This window comes from Varroa jacobsoni, unplaced genomic scaffold, assembly GCF_002532875.2.
Source record: "Varroa jacobsoni isolate VJ856 unplaced genomic scaffold, vjacob_1.0 contig01255, whole genome shotgun sequence".
NCBI classification, from domain to species: Eukaryota; Metazoa; Arthropoda; class Arachnida; order Mesostigmata; family Varroidae; genus Varroa; species Varroa jacobsoni.
This window is the reverse complement of record NW_019214605.1, coordinates 43,433-62,163: the sequence shown is the minus strand read 5'-3', so window position 1 is coordinate 62,163 and position 18,731 is coordinate 43,433. Positions and strand designations below refer to the sequence as shown.

At 40.0% G+C, this 18,731-nt stretch overlaps 2 protein-coding genes across 4 annotated transcripts in view; one reads left to right on the top strand and one right to left on the bottom strand.

Moving 5' to 3' along the window:
* LOC111271911 (uncharacterized) overlaps window positions 1-7,120 on the bottom strand; it is a 23,763-nt gene extending 16,643 nt beyond the window's left edge. The window contains exons 1-2 of one of the 3 annotated variants that reach the window (XM_022852962.2): window positions 5,250-7,120; window positions 1,278-5,121 (exon numbers count right to left, since the gene is read on the bottom strand). The gene's annotated coding sequence lies outside the window, so the exon portion shown is untranslated. Of the gene's footprint in view, window positions 1-1,277; window positions 5,144-5,249 lie in introns of all 3 variants that reach the window. The other 2 variants (XM_022852958.2, XM_022852957.2) reach the window with 2 other exon arrangements.
* LOC111271916 (uncharacterized) lies at window positions 7,114-18,731 on the top strand. Its single transcript, XM_086973093.1, has 7 exons — window positions 7,114-7,233; window positions 11,725-12,246; window positions 12,508-12,736; window positions 13,226-13,423; window positions 13,678-14,049; window positions 14,597-14,780; window positions 15,002-18,731. The coding sequence occupies exons 1-7, from the start codon at window positions 7,124-7,126 to the stop codon at window positions 15,220-15,222; spliced, it is 1,836 nt and encodes a 611-aa protein (XP_086829219.1). The 5' UTR covers window positions 7,114-7,123; the 3' UTR covers window positions 15,223-18,731.

The following is an 18,731-nucleotide window of genomic DNA, read 5'->3' as shown; positions in this document are numbered from 1 at the left end:
CATAAGTAAAGTATATTGGACAGTACTGAATAGCTTCTGAAGGCATTGTTTAGAAAACTTCATAATTCGTGGTGAATGCCGCGTATGCTATATCTGAATTCAGGCACATTTATACATCTGGATAAACGGTATTGAGACAATGTTACGAAACCGGTGTCTTGCTGTACATATGATACCACTGCAACTTCCGAGGGCACACGTTGCCAAGCCAGGAGGAAGTTTAATTTTCTTCCATAGCGCATCTGACCACTGACGTTATTCTATCCTGTACGTATCAGCCAGGCGAAAAGCAGGTTTTAGGCACCGTGGATGGTTCCAGTGTCAACGGATCTGTCAAAAGCAGAGGTCGAATTATGCCTCCGAATGGAACATGACCAGCAAATGTTTACAACCTATACGAATATGAACGACCATTGTAGTATTGGATAAACATTATAATGTTTCTTGCAGAATTCTTGTCCATTATTTGTTGGACTACAGGTATAGAGCTTTTGGACGCGATTCACTCTGTGGCGGCAATGCTCACCGAATACGCCAGACATAAAGCAACGATGAGGTACCAATTGCCACTTCGCGGCTACCGCAGGGCAAAACTAGACAGAAATAGCGCGGGAGCTCGAAGGACGCTAGCTGCTAGGGAATGCAGACTTAGCAGCGATAGGTAATACCGATCTAGAAAATTGTGCGCTGAATTTCCCTTTTGAGATGGCCATCGTTAGCTATGGAATGATCTCGAGATAGTACACACGAATTACTGAGCGCACACGAATTACTGAGCGATGGTAATATAGACATGATGACGCTAACAAATCCATATGACGTCAAATCGTCCAAAGACTTTTCAAATCAAATTGATTTCATCTCACTAAAACGCCCGCGTGGGCTTTCTGCTCGTATGTGGCAAGGACATTGTAGAAGGTACTTGCGTTTTGCAGCTCTGTCTTTGGATACATTCCAGTTCGAACTCTATGATTCCGCCTAATTACATGTTATCGTTAGGTGACCTTAACTGCGATCTCTAGCTAGCAACAATAAAAAAAAGAGGCCCGAAATTACTGGTGTAGGAAAACACATGATGACGAAAGCCTGTTTACGAAAATAGAAAAAGAACTCTAAATGATGCGTGAGAAAGTTTGTGTTCGACGACACCTATGAAACCACTGTCGATATCTAATGATATCCATATTAGCAATCATTTGGGTTCGCAAGGAATAACCCATTTTGTACGACCGAATCATATTATCCTAACTCTGTAGTGATTGGCATCATCAACTCACCTGAGTGGTACTGGCGTCTCCTAATGTTATAATAGGATCAATCACGGCAAATGGGGTCGAGATGGGCTTGTCAGTGGTGTCCGACATCCATCCTGACAGGACAACCACAGCTATTGTTTCTCAAACAATACGCACCAAAAATATTCCAACCAATGATACAAACGTTGCACGACATTGACACAAACGTAGTATTTCAAATTCGTATTAAATTATACGCTAATAAATTCTATGAGAGGCAACAATAATACGAACAACAGCATTAAAAAGACGTTCGAGTGGCGGCACTCTTTTTAAAGTCATATTTTTACAACACAATTTCAACTTGAGTTGTGATCGTTATGGTCGCAGTTGTTGACATTACGCTTGCTGTTGTAGGGTTTTTTCGATTACGAGACACGATGGCTTTGGAATACTTTTTATTCACGCTCAGCACGCGACATTCATATCATCGTCTACTTTTCGCCCATCGTCGTCGCCGTCGCTGTTCACTGGCACAAGAGCACAAACTGCCATTACAAAACACTCTGATCTCACAAAATGCAATCGCACAGTGGAAAGAAGAAAAAACATTAACAACGACGATGGGAACGGAAGAACACAAAGAAGGAGATGAAAAGGGCGACAATGAAAATGAAACAAAACATAGCAGGCCAGGCAGGCCAATGCAGACACTCTGACGGCCCGAGAGTTAGACAACGACTACACGATTCGTAGCTCTGTTCGCTTTTCAGTGCCCCCTTTGCTTCTCTGACCGTTCTTTCGTACTGCTTATCTCAGACCAGCTCAGTTCTCGCTTTTGCCGCTGCTGCTGTTGGCGCTGTAGCTGTTTCTACTTCGTACGTTTCCAAAGACACAGTAGCCCCTTCGCTCTTCTGTTGTCGTTGTTGTCGTTATGCGTGTTAATGTCGAGACAAGGAACACGGGCAGTAGCGAACCAGCTGGACAATATGTATATTCGGGAGATTGCCCTGCTGCCTCCTGGCTTGCTTACTTGCCCCCGGTAGTACTGCTAGTGCTACTGAATCAGCTGCTCCCTCTGCTGGTTCTCCTTTTCTGCTAACTGTGTCAACTCCCTTCATAGGAAGTGTCTTGATTTCCGCCGCTGGTCCTGTTCTCTGTGATGATAGAGTGAGAGATCTTTGGCAGTTCTGCTCCTACCGCAGCTACTCCTGCGGTTGTTGCCGCCGCTGCGCAGACTATCGCTTTGCCCCGCCTTATGATCCGTTGATCGCTCTGGACCCGCCGTATGCGTTGCGACCCGGTCGTCGTCTGCTGCTTGGGCTCGCGAAATACGTCTCGTTGATACCACTCATTGCACCTTCTGGTGGTAATGTTCACTATTCTAGCTTGTCTGCGCGCTGTTGCAGCGGCTGCTGCTGTTGTTATTATTAGCGCCTCTCCCTTGGTTCGTCTGCTTCTGTAGCAGAAACAATGATGCTGTTTTACGGGTTTTTCTACTTCGTCTTGCGCTGCGAGGTAGGAGCCGATCGCTCGCGTCTGCTCGTTACAAGTAGACAAAGTGCTGAGAGCAACTGCTGCTGATGTTTTCTGTCTCTGTATATGCCATTGATTGTGTTTTATCTCAGATTTTTTGTTAATAGTACTGAGAGTAATAGTAGCAATTGTGAGGCATACGGCCTAGACCAGCTGATGATGTGAATGGTTTCGCTTGCGGCACACAAGACACGACCCGCTCGCTAGCTCGTTGCTAAAAGGATTTAGGGGTTAATGGGTTATCGTGTCTGATTGATTATTGTACCTTTAAAAAAATGATTAGATTTATCTGAAAAACTCGCCATGCATACAAAAATTATTATTTGGCTATTGTCATTATTTGCTATGATGGTCAAATCAATACAATCATTATATCGTTGAATTTTATGTTCGAGTGATTTCTCTCGTCCATTATATAAAAAATAAAAATGAAATGACGATGAGCATGAAACATGAGTACTAAAATTATTTTACGATGCTAGTATTAGCTTCCAAAATCGCCCACAGATAATCAAAATTGACAGCGAGCATCACGCGAATAAAAATAAGGGAGTCTTTACTTAACTAATTTGATGACATTGATGAATGATAGTGGCTGATCTTGAACCTGATTATAATTGTTTATTTGCTTAATAAGCTTAATAATATATTTGTGTATATATATTGTGTATATATGACCTGCATTCGGCAAAAAATAAGGAAATTAAATTTATTGTGGACGATCTCAGATGTGAAGAGTAGGTAACCACAAAAATTATGCAAATAAATACAATCTTAAGATAACAATACTGACTTAATATAATTGTCAAACCCAAATTTAATATAGTAATTATTCTTATTTTCTTAATTTATAATATTTTCAAAAGGTCGATCGTGCATACAACGCTGTAGCGAAATTTCCAATGACTCTAACTATATTTGGGAGACATGAGAATTCGATACGTACTCCCCAGTTTTTTTGTATAACATATGCAAACTTTTGACTGCATTAAGCTAAAGCATTTCGAAAAAAAAAAAAATATAGCAAATTCAAAGTTTTTGAAGATCTTGAATTGGACAGCTTACTCAGATCTGTTTTTAGAACATTCAGTTTGTAAATGCACAGCACAGCATAGCTTTATACGTATTACGAAGTATTATACGTACGAAGAATTATACGTATACAGGGTGTACTAAAAAATGCATACATTGTTTACGGGTCGTAACTTTTATATTCGTTCTTTTTGTTTTGTGATGTAATAAATTGGAAATAATTATAGTTTAAAATATTCATAGACAACGTTCCGTAAGATCAAGAACATTGACGAGCTTCATCAGCCAAAAAATATTTTCATTGTAAGGATAGAGCGAAACATTCCAAAAATCTGTAATACAATTAGAAGGTATTGATCTTAGAATAAACAAATCAAGTTTTTACCGTATTTTGAAAACATAATATACCGTTTCCGTATTGTAACTTACATTACAATTCAAGTATTTAATTTTTGTAATTTTAAGTTACATTTTAGAATGATACAGGGCACAATTTTGTGAATGGTACTTCAATCAACCGGGTGTATAATTCTCGATAACTTCAAATAAAAGAACATCATGCTCATAACGGATTGCAGTGCGGTGCGGCATTTCAAGCAAAAGATTAATTGGACAGTACAATGACTGCTACCATTTACTTGAACTTACTGCAATAATTTGTTCATTTGGGAGAACTCTGGTGAATATATCGAATTTTACTTGCAATATGACAGAGAACCCGCATACCTCATCATAATGTAAGAGCATAACCTAAAGAGATAAACTGAACGAAGAGACCGATAAAATACCGTGCCTGTCCCTTAGATTTTATGCCAATTGATTTTTTCTCCTGAGCACGCCTTCAAAACAATATCTATATGAGAAAATCGACGTAACTGTAGGACATCAGAATCGCGATTGAGTGGCATATGAAATGTTTATTAAAATTTATAGATTCAGTGAATATCAGCATTTTACGGACTAAAACCATTATCCTCATCATCAAAATCATTATAGTAATCATTTTAAACATCTGTGATGGGATGAAAAGTTGTACATTTTATCTTTCTACAATTCACATAATATGAATCGAATGTGGATGAAAACCGAAGTTCGAATTCTTTAAACTGTATATATTTGTTGGACACTCTATATATACATATATGCAGATCATTAAAGTGAGACACCAGAACGATTGGAACGAAATTTCCGTTTCGGACCCAGATGTTTTGAGTTTTGGTCTATCACCGCCATCGGACATTCCATCAGACGGCTACCTCTTAGCACGAAATGAGGTCTATGCGCCCGGATCCGAATCCAGACCACTGCATGTTCTTAACTACAACAGCCAAATACGTTACCTGTTAAATTATTACGGGAATGAGCTTTTGTACCTGATCTTTATTATTTTATTGGCACGCATAAACGCATCGAATCGCCTCTATAATAGACCAATCTTTCACGCACCTAATGTCTAGTATGTTCTGCTTCTGGCTGCCTTTATGTAAATGCATTCGAAATAGACAGGCACTTTTTCGGAGCCCCGGCTTGCTCATTTTGTTTACTTCAACCTTAACTGCTGCGGTCACAAATACTTCAACCGTCTCCTCATCGCCTGCGTCGCGATTGCTTGTAACTGGAGATACTCCGCTTTTGTTGTGGCGGCTGCTTCTGTTGTCGTCTATTATTTTCTCGCCCACTTTGTTGATCGTTATCGTCTGCTTCTTCGCTGTCGCTACTCCCGGTGCGCACCTGCCGTATCTATTGCTCACTAGTTCTTTGTTGTGGCGATAGTTGTGCTGTTGATGGTACGGTAGGTAGCAGGAGTGTTGCCGCCGTAGTAATAGCTATCGGAGCTGCAGTGGAAGAACGAACAGCATTGGCAATAGTAACACAACAATCGCTCAGTCTGCTGCTGGCAGTCTGCTAGCGCTCTATAGTCCAAACAGTCGCTGCAGCTGTGGAAGGGGCACTTCGAATGAGCGCCTTTGAGGCTGGGTGCTGCAAGTCGTGGTAGTGAACGGTAGAGACAGGGTGCTCACACTGTATACAGAGCGCTCTCCTGTCGACGCCTAGGTTATCGCCCGTTAGTTCGCAGGAATGACGAGCAGCTTCCTTAATAGCAAAAGAGCGGCAGGAGGACCGTATAACGTTTCTTGGACTTGCTGGACCTGAGTAATGTTAGAGGCGGCCATCAACTCAGTAACTGGCCCGTATTGCCCCTCTTCTCAAGCATTACATTATTAGCAGGCTCTTTTTGCCTGTTTTGCTGGTTGTCCCAATCCAGTGTACCGCCCGCCAAGTCAAGCTGCTTTTTTTCCACTTGTCCTGTGTTGAAACCGAATGTAGCCCAACATTGGCGCTGCCGCTGATTTACAAAATCGAAAGTTGTGGGTGGACGGGTGGAAGTTTCCCCTCGCGTCTTTTTCTCCTGTTGTTTCCTATTATCTTTTTCAAATTATCATCATCGTCGTCGTCGTTAAGATAATGATCAACGTGTTACTGTCGCAGCATTTCGTGGTAACAGCTCATGTCGTCGCTGTTGACGGCTTCCTCATCACGCGAACGACTGTATAAAAGAGCTGTTCAGATATACGAGACCAGAGCGTGTCGTTCTATTATAACAGTTATTAATACGACTGCTGTTAGTTGAATTATACCTCCTTTGTCGCTGCTGTATACATTACATGCAGTAGCTGTACAATTGGGGCTTCGAAGTAGCAAACTGATCTAATAGACCACAACAGCCCCATCAAGTTACAAGTTAGATTAGCCTCTTGTCCTAAGGGTGCTCACCAGCAAGCGAGTGTCAACAACAACGGCCGCAGTAGCATTTCTAACCGAATGTCCGTGTGCGTATGCGTGTGTATGTGTGTGTGTATGTGGAATCAAGATCAGGGACGGTTCCGTTCTCGTCGCCGGGAAGATGGATCGCTAGTGGAAGCATATGTGGGAGCAAAGTTAGTGCCTGAGCACTTGGCCGTCGTACGAGGACAAATCTTAACTTCACTTGCCGCTGCTGCAGCGGTCTACCCGCCCGCCATAATCAGTCTCAGTAGCTAGCGGCCGATCTACAAACGAACGAAACGACAGTAGCAGCTGCAAGCCGAGGTGGGACAGAGAGCTCCGTCCTCCGGATTCGTCCGTGGTAGTTACAGTGGACACGGGCACGAAACAGCGTGGAAAGACCAACCGTCTAATCGTTATCCGTGCCGCCGTGTCTACGTCAACGTTGTCTATTGATCAACAACGTGCCTACAACAAGCAAGTAAAGCAAAAAGACAACACGACGCGACGTTAGGTAAACAGAGGGCGGACGTTACGTGAAAGATTGTGGCATAATGAGTTCTGCAGTAAAGCGCAGCCTGGGCCAGGGGGCGCTGGTGTTTGCAAAAGTCAAAGGATATCCACACTGGCCAGCCCGCGTCGAAGAAGTTCGTCCTGGAGATAAGTGAGTTTATGTTTCTTTGTCAATGGAGATGATATTCAATGAAAACGATTAGTGTAGAAAAATATAGTTCCATCCTCCAGTAAATCATGCGATCTCACAGAAACAGACAGGGAGCATGAATCTGTATTCAGATATTTCATGTGTAGTTGTATATGGGTAATGAAATATTTTCGTAATCTAAACAACCACTAGAGCACCTAGAATGCCCACGCAAGGGTGCATGGGTAATGTGTTTGCCCATTGAACTTGGAGACACTTAAATCGGCCTATGGTTGAAACTGGGCGTAGACATACCTCGTTTCGTGCTGGAAGTCCGCCGTCCTAAACAACTATTAACTAACGCAGTAACCGACTTGAAGCTGAGAACATTTCGCTTTAAAGCAATAGCATAGATTCTAGTACTCTTTCGAAGAGCGGATGGGTTGCTTTGGGCTGCGGCAATCAAACTACCTATAGTTACGAACTATCATATAACATTCGATTAAGGGTAGATCGTTATACGAATCATATATGACATTGACTAAAATAGATAAACTGGGAAGTCTACAAATGTTACCAATAAGAAGGTTTTTAATTTGATTGATTGTGTATTTGCTCAATATAGGTTCAAGCATTTTCATTTATTCGTGCTTGCTGAATAGAACTCAAGAAAAAACCGAATACCCATAAGCGACGTCGCATAATGAGACTGGCTTAATAACTGACGTATTCACCGCTAGCAAAGAGAGCATCTTCACGCGCGGCGTTGTGTATTTGAATATACAGGAAGTGGAATGAAATTGCCCTCGCAATTTTAATATATATATAAAAACGTGGAAAAGCGTGAGACCAATTTTCCCGGTGTCTTTTTTTTTATTAACATCGTTAATAAAGCTAATCATCGCCTTCATGTAAAGCAGACCGAAACTATAAGAAAGATAAGAAATCAATTTTTGTAAAAAACTGTCGTTGCCCATTTCTCTATTTGTTGACACACATCCCATAGCATTACACATACTACTTAGATACAATTTTCCTATTATATAAAACCGCAACATTGTGGATAATCTGTGCGTACTCGTACGACGACAACGACAAGATGCGTATTTATTCTTGCCATCAAAACTGCCCTATAATCCACCGCTCTTCAGTACAACAAGCACCCTGTTATCTTCGCCGCTAGCGCCCCTCCCTCACCCCCCAAGTCAGGTGATAGAATATAATGAACTACTGCATTGCCGTTATTATAACCGGCCTCGTTGGTCTGGTCGTATCGGCCACTACATAGCGGCTAGGTCTGTCGATGCCAAGGTCATTTGTCTATCCGGCTCGATCGAAAAAAGCAATGTGGAGAAGCAGAATTTCAGGAAAGATAAACGCCTGTTTAGCAACGTTCCTTTAAATGATGGAAAGCCATCGTCTATTCGTTCTTCCGCTAGAAAGACACACACATACATAGGCACACGTTAATCCGTGAAACATAAACTAGCGGCTGTCGGCCATCGATCGGCAACTCAGCGCTACTGCAATTGGTTATATCTCGATGTTGAAGTAAATTAACTTTTAATTTTCCTGCGTTATTTTTTATTCCGGTGTCGAAATTTTTGCCCATAGCGACGAAGGCAAACTGAGAAATCCTAATCCTGAGAAAACAGTATGAAAGCAATGGTATAAATGGAAAAAGAACCAGCAAATTAGAGTTTCAAAGTGGAATTATGGGCGAACGTGTTTCACGATGCAATTTGAAATCAGCTGCGACAGCAGCTACGGTTTGCTCTTGCTTGATTTTTGCGCTGTCGATCACCGGTAGACTATTGTAGAATATCGTATGGAGACTACGGAGCTCATTGACCCGCACCCCGCATAATCGTTATCGTGAAGCACGCGACACATGATACGTAAGCGCTGTCAAGAAGACGAACACAACACTCAAGACACGATGATTCATCACGGCCGATCGGCCTCCAAATTTTTAGAGTACGCGCCGTGTCGTTTTTGGTTTGCGGAGTCAAACGGGCCAGCTTGTTCCTGGCTGAATTGAAAAGTTCGCACATTTGCAACGCATTCGTTCACTACGAAGAGGTGGATACAGCGATATCAAATGTTCAGTCTATCAAACGTTACTTTAAATGTAATCGAAGCGATAACAATACTTAATTATTGAGGTTAAGGATAAAATGTGTACTCTTTGCTTTCCGCGCTGCATTCCTCAGTGCTCGCCACTTACTGTGTTCTTAGCCAGCATTCATTTCACCATTATTTAAGCGATGCTTATATACGATGCCGCGACTACCGTCCCTGTTTACACACTCATCGATGGATGCGGACGTTGCCAAAGTCAATATCTAACGTTCGGCAAATTTGACAGTTGCGTAATTTTTGCCATAATATAAAATTTTCATCGATCCTCTTAGAGTGGTCTTTGATAAACCGCCGATGACATAAATCGAAATTTCGTCCCTACCATTTTCTTTACTTTACCTATTCTCTATTTCGGCTTCTTCAACTACTTCTTTTAATTGATACTATGAACTACTTTTTTTTGTGTGCGTGCCAGCGTAGCCTACATTTATCCTGGGATATCTGTAAATTTTAACACTTCTCTAAAGTAGTAACTGCCTTGCCATTTATTTTTTTTGTAGATATTATCAAGACTGAACGTCTGTCTGTCGGTCTATTTTATCTACATCCGTAACAATGTTATGCACGCAAAGAGAGACGAAATGACTTGGTCCATGTATTTCAATTGGCCGTTTGCTGACTTGCCCTTATTGTCGCAGAGCCAGTGGCCTAAAACTTGAGTTAGGTATTAGCGTTTGTTATCAAAAACGTCGCGCAATGTTGTCTCCATCTATCGTTTGATTTTCGCTGTCTTAGTTGGCTTCATACAAATTGTGCTACTGAGCTGAAAAGCAAAAAAACATCGACTAATGTCTTTCATCTAAAAACATTTTCCCAAAATACATTTTCGAAGAAAACCTTGTTCGGTGTTTATGACGGCCTATGACGATGATGCTACTACGGTCCAGGCAGAAAGATATATCTATTCTAAATAGCAGTTTCATTAAAGTTGTTTTATTTGTCCAAGTAAATTAGTTTTGTATTAGAAACAAACGTATATGATGTATGGAGGTTGATTAGTCAGTTATAAGAACCTATATATTTTCTTCATCTACACAGGTTGTGTAGTAAATCTATAAATGGATTATGATTGTCGGGTTCTCTTTCATTAAAAGGATCCATTATTTGCTATGTCCAGTCATTAACTCTGATTTAACTCAATGGAGTAAGTTACAGATTTCACTTTAAGCAATGGGAGCAGTGCAAAAACACAGTGACTTCCGACTTTCTGAGAAATCGATATAACTTGCTAACTTGAACGTCGGTCTCCATTAAGAATCTGGTCAAATTTACATTTATTGTGTGAAGTATTAACAACAGGAACTGATCGAGTCGAAAAGGTTTAATTTCTTCAAAATATATACTTAGCATGAGGCGAATAGGCGAAAACAGAGAAGAGCTTGAAAAATCTAGGCAAAAGCTAGGTGCTGATTCCTTTGACTGGTTTGGATTTCGTATTTAGATAGCTAGTTAGTCGTTCATGTTTACACTGTGAGCATTTTGTATACTACAAATTTTACAGTAAAACTGTTCAAAAGTGTTCGCCTTTGAACTTTCTAGTACGTCTGTTTGTGAATTTCTAATATTCCCGATGACTGAAAAATACATGAGAGAAAGAATGTTTGATCTACTAAAGCTAATTGGAAAGATCAAAGACATTAAAATTCTACATTTTACAAATATAACCAAGCAAGAAAAAGGTGTCACATGTGTCATCTATATCAAGACGTGGAAAAAAAAAAGCATTTGAATGATGCAATTAAAATTTCTTATTTTGTGGTTTCCATATTTTCCTAGAATTTACTGAATCGACTTTGTATATAAGTGCGTGATAGATTTGTTTGTATTCGAAACTTCCAAGACACTTGAGGTACATAGTTTAACTAGCTGCTTCGAAGACTATCTTGTCCACATGCAGAAGAAAAGCCCTTATCCGAACTGGGTGGTCGGATAGAGATTAACTTACAATCAAGATAATAAAATTCTTTGTCTGCATATGCATATATGTGTGATCGAATGCAACTTTTCTACGTGGAAAGCTGCATATCGTTAGGAATAGTCATTACGGTTTATAATGAACCGTAAAAAAAAATTAGTCTTGAACGTTTTTACTAACCAGTACTAACTCTATAAATCTTAATTATAAACACTGAAGACATATCAGTCCATTCCTCTGCATGGCACGGAATTTTAGAGATACTTCGAGGCTCCGCCGGATAGTTCATACAGAATATCTGTCTGAAGTAATGTGCTACAATGATCAAACTTGAATTTTGTACAGAGACCTCAAACACAACAAAAGAACTGGTGTATAGGGCCGCATGTATGTGGCTTCCTCCTGTTACTTCGTAATAAAGGCCTATATTGGTGATTTTTCGTGCACTGTTGCAGATATCGAGTGTTGTTTTTCGGCACCTACGAAGTGGGTATTATCGACATAAAATGTTTGTTTGCCTACGAAGAGAACAAGGCGCGCTTTGCGCGGCCGAACAAAAAACGTTTTTTTATGGAGGCGCTCGAAGAGATCGAAAAGCGACCAGGTATGAAGCCTCCGGTGACTCACGTTATGGGTCGCATTGGTGGCGAGAAAAAACCGAAAGATTCCAGCCTTACTCCAGTACAACCATCGGCTAAGGACAGCAAAGCCAAGGAGCAGACGCCAGCTTGCGTAGTAAAAGATGCTAAGACAGGCGTTCAGGGGGCCGTCAAAAATGTCAAGGTCACACAGGTATTCACGAAAGAAACGACAAAGACTACGCTCGTTACGGCAAAAGAGGCCAAAGTCAAGGATAGCCGGTCAGCAACAGCTACGGCAGTAGGAACTACGATTCTTGGAGGTCCAGCGGGAAAAGAGACGCTGAAAAAGAGTTTAATCCCTGAAAGAAAATCAAGTGCAAATGACAATACCGAAAGGTTAGTGCTATGCGCGACACAAAGTTAGGTGTGAAAGTAGATGGATAGTCGATGCTCGCGCTCGATATCGCGAGATCGAAACTGTCTGTGACCGTTATCACAGACTTAACTCTTACAAATTTTTATAGAAATTCTTATTATGCATTATTGAATATTTAGCATGATTAATTGAGCTAAATCGTCTATAATTTATTGCATACGATACGAATTTTATGTGCATATAATTCATGTGTAGTAACGTACCTAGCCTTTTTTTTTTAGGCGAAAAACGGATCCGATTACAGCTGGCGGGAAAGGTGATAAAAAAAGTGAAAAGCCGCAACAACAACAAAAAAGGATCTCTCTAACGCGGCCTCCGTTACGGGATGCCCACGTCAGCCCTAAGAGAAAACGGTCTGAGGCGCCTGCAGAAAAAACTGACGTTATGGCCGTTTCTAGCTCACCGGAAGAAAAGCCACTCCAACATAGCAGAGCTGGCAGGGCAATCAAGGTGAATAGAAGCACATATTTGATACAGGATCTTTATACATTTTTGATAGAGTACTAGTTATAATCCCGATTCGTGTTTGCTTTGAAAGACAGTTTTGTTTAACTTTGATCTATTGTCCGTAAGCATATCTTTATGATGTATAGCAAATAGATCGGTATATTGTTACAGGTTCTTTTCACACGACCTTATTAACGTGCGCGTCGGGAATAAAAACGTAAAAATTTATTTTGGGTTAATCTGGTCAAAGTGATGATTTATTTAAATTTCAACCTGGCACCATTTTTAGCTTATTGTATTAGGAAAACAAAAAGCTATTGAAATAATCCTCTGATGCTAACTGACCTTAACTCGATAAACGTATTCAATATGTTTATCTGCATAGGGATTATTTATAAGTTTTTTGTCCGGAATGATTTGAAACGTGGCAATAGGTAGGGTACGCCTTACTTGACTAGCATTCATCAACGCATTCATGTCCGTTTTTCACAGCCAAAGAAACTCGATGACGAATTGGTCGAAATTGAGACGAAATCGCCACGAAAATCACAGACGCCTTCTCCTGACGCGAAGAAAGAGCGACGTTATGGACCAGCAGTTAGTGGAAAAAATGTCGTAAAAACAGAACCTGCGACGTCTTTAAGTCAACATAAAAAGCTGCTTCCGAAAGGCCGGCGAAAGACCTTACCCGTAAGTGATGAGAAAATGTCATCATATGTATTTTGTATATCTATGAAATTTTAAAAATCATGTATACACATTCTACCTGACTCTCAGTAATCATCAATTCAAGTGAGCTGCTAACGTTGACAATGATAACGCTTATGGTTATTATTATGAAGGTGAGTAAATAACGGAGCGCTATTTTTCACGGACATAACCAAAAAAAAACCTACAGTATAATATATCATTTCTAATATCCAGCATCCCTACATTGATTTCAGCCCGCTGAAAGTGAACGCTCGGATTCCCCGACGACGAAGCGAACACGGATCACAGCAATAAATTCAGAAACGGAACGAAAATCTGGGCCGCCAATGAATGGCTCAAAAGCGGCTACCACAGGCGCTAGTAGCAAGAAGGTCGGTGTCGGTAACATTAGAGCGCCTATTAAAGAAGTTAGGGCTCACGCCAGAGGCGACGAAGACGAGGATGAAGTGTGTAGCGAATGTCATCGCAGAAGCCCAAGGAAACATGATCATTTGTCTCAAGGCGAAGATGATACTCCCGGGCCGAATATGTCACTTTCGGTAGTTATTGAGACAAATCCCAATCTTGTTGTCAATTCAAAGCCCGTTGCCGTTTCTGTCGTTCAGGTGAGTGGCACACGCTTGTTGACGATATTAATGATCGATAGGTTGTGTAATAGTGTTGTGCGATTCTATGGTTATTGGCCTGTTGCGTCTTTCGATGAACCGGACCATTGTATGAATATGTTCACTGTCTGGTGAATATTATTGGTGCAATGTTATTCAGCATTTTGGGTTGTTTTTTCAGCTTCATCTATCTGCTTTATGTGAATAAGTTCTCGAAATCATCTCTTTGATAGAACACGAAAGATATGTCCCCTTTGACAAATAGTCTAGGTTGACTAGCTGTAACTGAGTACTAGCTAGCTGCCAGGTGTTTGGCGAATAGAGTCCGAGGCTGCGTACTATCAAAAAAAAAAAAAGAATTTTCGTAATGTGCGTTTGTAATAATACGACCTAGAATGAAAAGTGTAAATTTTAGTTTGTATTACTTGATGATAGATAAAAAAAAAAAGTGTACGACTGAAAGCATGTTTGGAGCTTTAAAGAACCTGCAGCTGGACGATTATTTAAGACGCAACTTCACAGTTGTATCTGCCTCTCGTCTCAACAGGCGAGATCATTGAAACAGGATGGTCGGACGAGTAAGAGCTCATCAGAGGACACAACTGAGCCTGCAAAAACACTTCGAGAAGAAAGCAAAGCTAGAGGCGCCCCATCAGCCGACGAGCTGAAAAAACAGGTGGCATTTCTAGAGCTGACTGATAAAAAGATTCGGGCTAATATGGGCGGCGAACGTAAGTGCAACATAGATATGCTTGATGCTAATTCGTACGTCATATTTTCAGAAGACTTTCGATGTGTTCGACATACATGCCAGAAGTTCACTTTAACTTTCGTAATTGTCATTTAATTTGGTTTATCATTTAGCTTGGCAGTGGCTTATTTTATGCACTTTCTCATCGAGGTCTCAACTCACTCTCCGAACTGTTTTTATTTGTATACCTGACGCTTGTAGGAATGGACCCAGATAGTGCATTAGATGCGATTGTAGTGCTGGAAGGAAGCTTCATCACGGCTCCAGCTTTGATGAGATTCCCGAAGATTCTAAATACGCTTCGACACGTACGGAGATATCCGACTAACGAGCGGTTAGCACAGAAGGCCGACTTCATGTACAATAAGATCAAAAACTATATGATGACAGTGTTTATCAGCGAAGATGAGAAGGCAGGGTGAAGACATATAGTATAGTAAAAAGGTGAAGAAAAACATACAATGTAGTAAAAATACGAGGCATTTTCAACGGTCGAAAACTGAAAGCACTATTCTGGTCTACTTCTTAGTGAAACATGCGCCACTTGGAAATTTGCCTTGCCCTTCTAGAATGCTGTACCTGAACGAGACCTGTTGCGGGCAAAAAGATATTTGCTTCCGAAGACTACGTAAGAGATATTGCACGAAGATGTAACGAAGTCCAAAATATCCAGCGAAAATTGTCTGATAAGTCAGTGCACTCAGATACACGCAATTGCCGTACAACTTAAAATTTCCCGGTGACTATAATTATTATGAACAAAACCTATTGCTTTAAATGTGAATATGATTTTAAAGCAAGTGAAATCTACACACAAATTCTGTGTGCTGTTGAGTACGGGAACAGAAAATGGGGAATAGAATGACTGTTTCATATTGCTGATGCTACTGTTTCTATTAATACTTCTAACTGATGCAATCGCCCTGCAACAGTGGAGAACTCTAGTTCAATATTATATCAGAGTGCACGTTGCCTTCTGTCTGCAATCGTGAAAATGAATAGACATAGTCTGCGATTTTCTCCAGCATAGCGCATTCTTTCAATGGATATATGTGACATGAGTGATTTCTAAAACTAAGTAACTCTTGTTACGCCCTAAATTGAGCTATAGGTTCGAAGTGATGTTGGAAAGTTAGAGTAAAGTATGATTTTCCTTGGTCAAACTGGACGCAGAAAGACTAAAGAGCCCTTTTTGCCAACGAATTTGAACGAAGACAATGATTTCTTTAACATTGTTCCACTGGGAGTACTTAATAATTGTGCTGCTGGACTTACTGTGTTAACATTATCGTGCCCGTTCTGTATCAAACGGTTTCAATACGGTGTGAGCTATCCCCGTCTTGTCTGGTTTTGATCAATGTTTGCCTGTTACGAACGTGAGTGAGTATTCGAGCTGATAATGCTGTTATTATTTTGCTGTCTTAGTAGTCTCTGTATACATGTGGGAAACGTCTGTTGTTTATTGCGTTAGAAAAAGCAAAATAAAAAATCAGAACGTTTACCATTGGCGATAGATATGACGTGGGACGGAAGTGACATCAATGGAGACTAAATAATGGGTAGCTCTGTGTTGTACGCGTTAGACATTTTTTAGCAGTGACAGCCGCTCTACTCTGCACCCGTGTATAGACCCTCATTGTGTTTTGGAACGGACGCGGCAAAAATGGTTTGCGGTTGTGTATACAGTCACTTCGCAGATGGACCTACAAAAAAATAATATGACAAATTATTAGTTAATGTTAATAATAAGTTATGTTAAAACAGCACCAAGAGAAGTGTAGAGAATGTAGATACGGTCCTATGACGGACACGCAATATCCACGGCGATTGTGGCAAAAAGCCGAACATTCTGGCCTATGCGTCCTTTCCAGAATACATCTTGCGAAGTTAAGACTAGTTAAGACTATTAGTTAAAAGTTATTACCAGTTATTATTATCCAACTGTTAGAAAAGGATTGCATGTACACACACTGTTCATTTCGAAGTGTAGAGATGACGACGAATGGAGATCGATACCGTGATCACATATATATATACGTATAGTTGTTGATAACGAAGTTTTGAACATAGTAATAACATGTTATGTAAGTAAAGGTGTTTTGTCACATATCTACGCCTGTTTTGGGCTATGACACGTAGGCCACTACAAGTAGTATTGCTGCTACTAGTATTGCAACAACGAGAATGCATGTTAATTACGGTTTATATGAAATGAATTTTTTCTTCTGCGTTCTAACAGGCGCGCCAAAATCGATTCGGTGCTGAGGAATCAATGTATAATGGTGTCACTATGTCGAGGTGGGGTTGGTTACTTCAAATTCTATATGTTAACTAAAACAACAACGTAAAGTTGGTTTTTTTCTTACGATACACCCTGCCCTTTACCAAGGCACGAAGCGACTGCAATCTACGTGTGCCTTGTTAGCTGCGAAAATGCTGCATAGTCTACAGTACTGATTGCGATTATCATAAACGCAAACGTAACGGATGTTTTTCACCTTTGCGTGAGATAGACTCAGAAAGGGATAGATGGATAGATAGAAATATAAAGTCAACGCTGTAAAAAATGAACTACTTTAATCACCTTTCCCTGTTGGCAATTCTTACCTTTTTGCGATGTATCGTTGTTAGGATCGTTTGGTGTTTGAAATGAAATAGCGTAGATGCTGTTTGCGAGAAACGTATATTTTTTTAAGGCAGCAGCCGTTCTAATAATGGTATGACTCTGTTGATCATCGTAGCGTTAACAAAACGGAAATAAGAAATTTACGTATAAGCTAAGTGGTGGTGCATTCAAAAGCTATCTGATCATATATGTATCGACAATTAAGAATGACCTCTGTTTCTTCAATTTGTATAGATTTAGAGCACAGAAAAGGGGTACAGGTGATTGTCAATCATTCTTCTAGGAGTGACACTGCCGCTGATAGCTACGTGCTTTTATATATATATATATATATATATATATATATATATATATATATATATAGATGTTTATGTACACACTAAGTGATCATGATTAATATATGAATAGACAAATGCAACCAAAACCTCATACACACGTATATGCATCCAGAAAGAAGCACGGAAAGAATAACATTTCCCAAAGTAAATTCAACCATTGACAGATATTTTTATGAGTAATCAACCCAGGATCGTCTTTTTTAATTCACTATAATATGATTACGGAAATTTCTGTTGACCTTAAAAAACCCTAGTGATCATCCTAGTGATACATGTATTTACTCTTGTCCAAGTGTAAACCCGGGTTTAATAATACCGGCGCCACGCTTCAGATGTGGAAATTAAATAATGGATGTGCTGTTGATCAGCTCGTGGTAAGAAAATCAATACTTTTCCACGACGGCAGCAAAAATATAGAAAATAACAATTTCCAACTGCAGCAGACGGCAGGGCAATATAGTTTTCGATCTAATGTTTTCTGCTCAGTTCTAGACAGAAGATCTGGATGGTAAGAAACATGGTTAAGCAGCGATAACTGAAGTCAATATTGAATGGCCAACGTAATTCTCAAGAATTCATTTGCTTCATATAAACTTCAGTTTATAAGACCTGTGACTCTTAGGAAATAATTAGAAAAATTCGCTTAGGTTATTTTTTACATCCGTTCAAATAAAAGCTACTCTCTGCCTCTAATGCTTTTACTGATCAAATTCGTATAACTACTAATAAGCAGGGTTGTCACATGTAGAACAGTTTTCCTCTGTTAGCAACAAATTTACATCCATTTACATAAATATAAATAGCAACAAATCAATATTCTCGCCTGTATATACATATACATCTATTTTAATTATAGGATATATAATGTTGTGTAAATTTCTGTAAAGTTTAACGTTAAAAAGCTGAAAAAGAAATGAAAGAAAATAAAAAATCAACACCAACAACTTATGATGGTCAAAAATAAAAA

Excerpts from the sequence above, each read along its gene's own strand:
- LOC111271916 (XM_086973093.1), top strand. The coding sequence starts at position 7,124 with ATGAGTTCTGCAGTAAAGCGCAGCCTGGGCCAGGGGGCGCTGGTGTTT. Across the intron at positions 12,737-13,225 it reads GAGCTGGCAGGGCAATCAAG|CCAAAGAAACTCGATGACGA; the intron begins GTGAATAGAAGC and ends CGTTTTTCACAG. Across the intron at positions 13,424-13,677 it reads GCCGGCGAAAGACCTTACCC|CCCGCTGAAAGTGAACGCTC; the intron begins GTAAGTGATGAG and ends CATTGATTTCAG.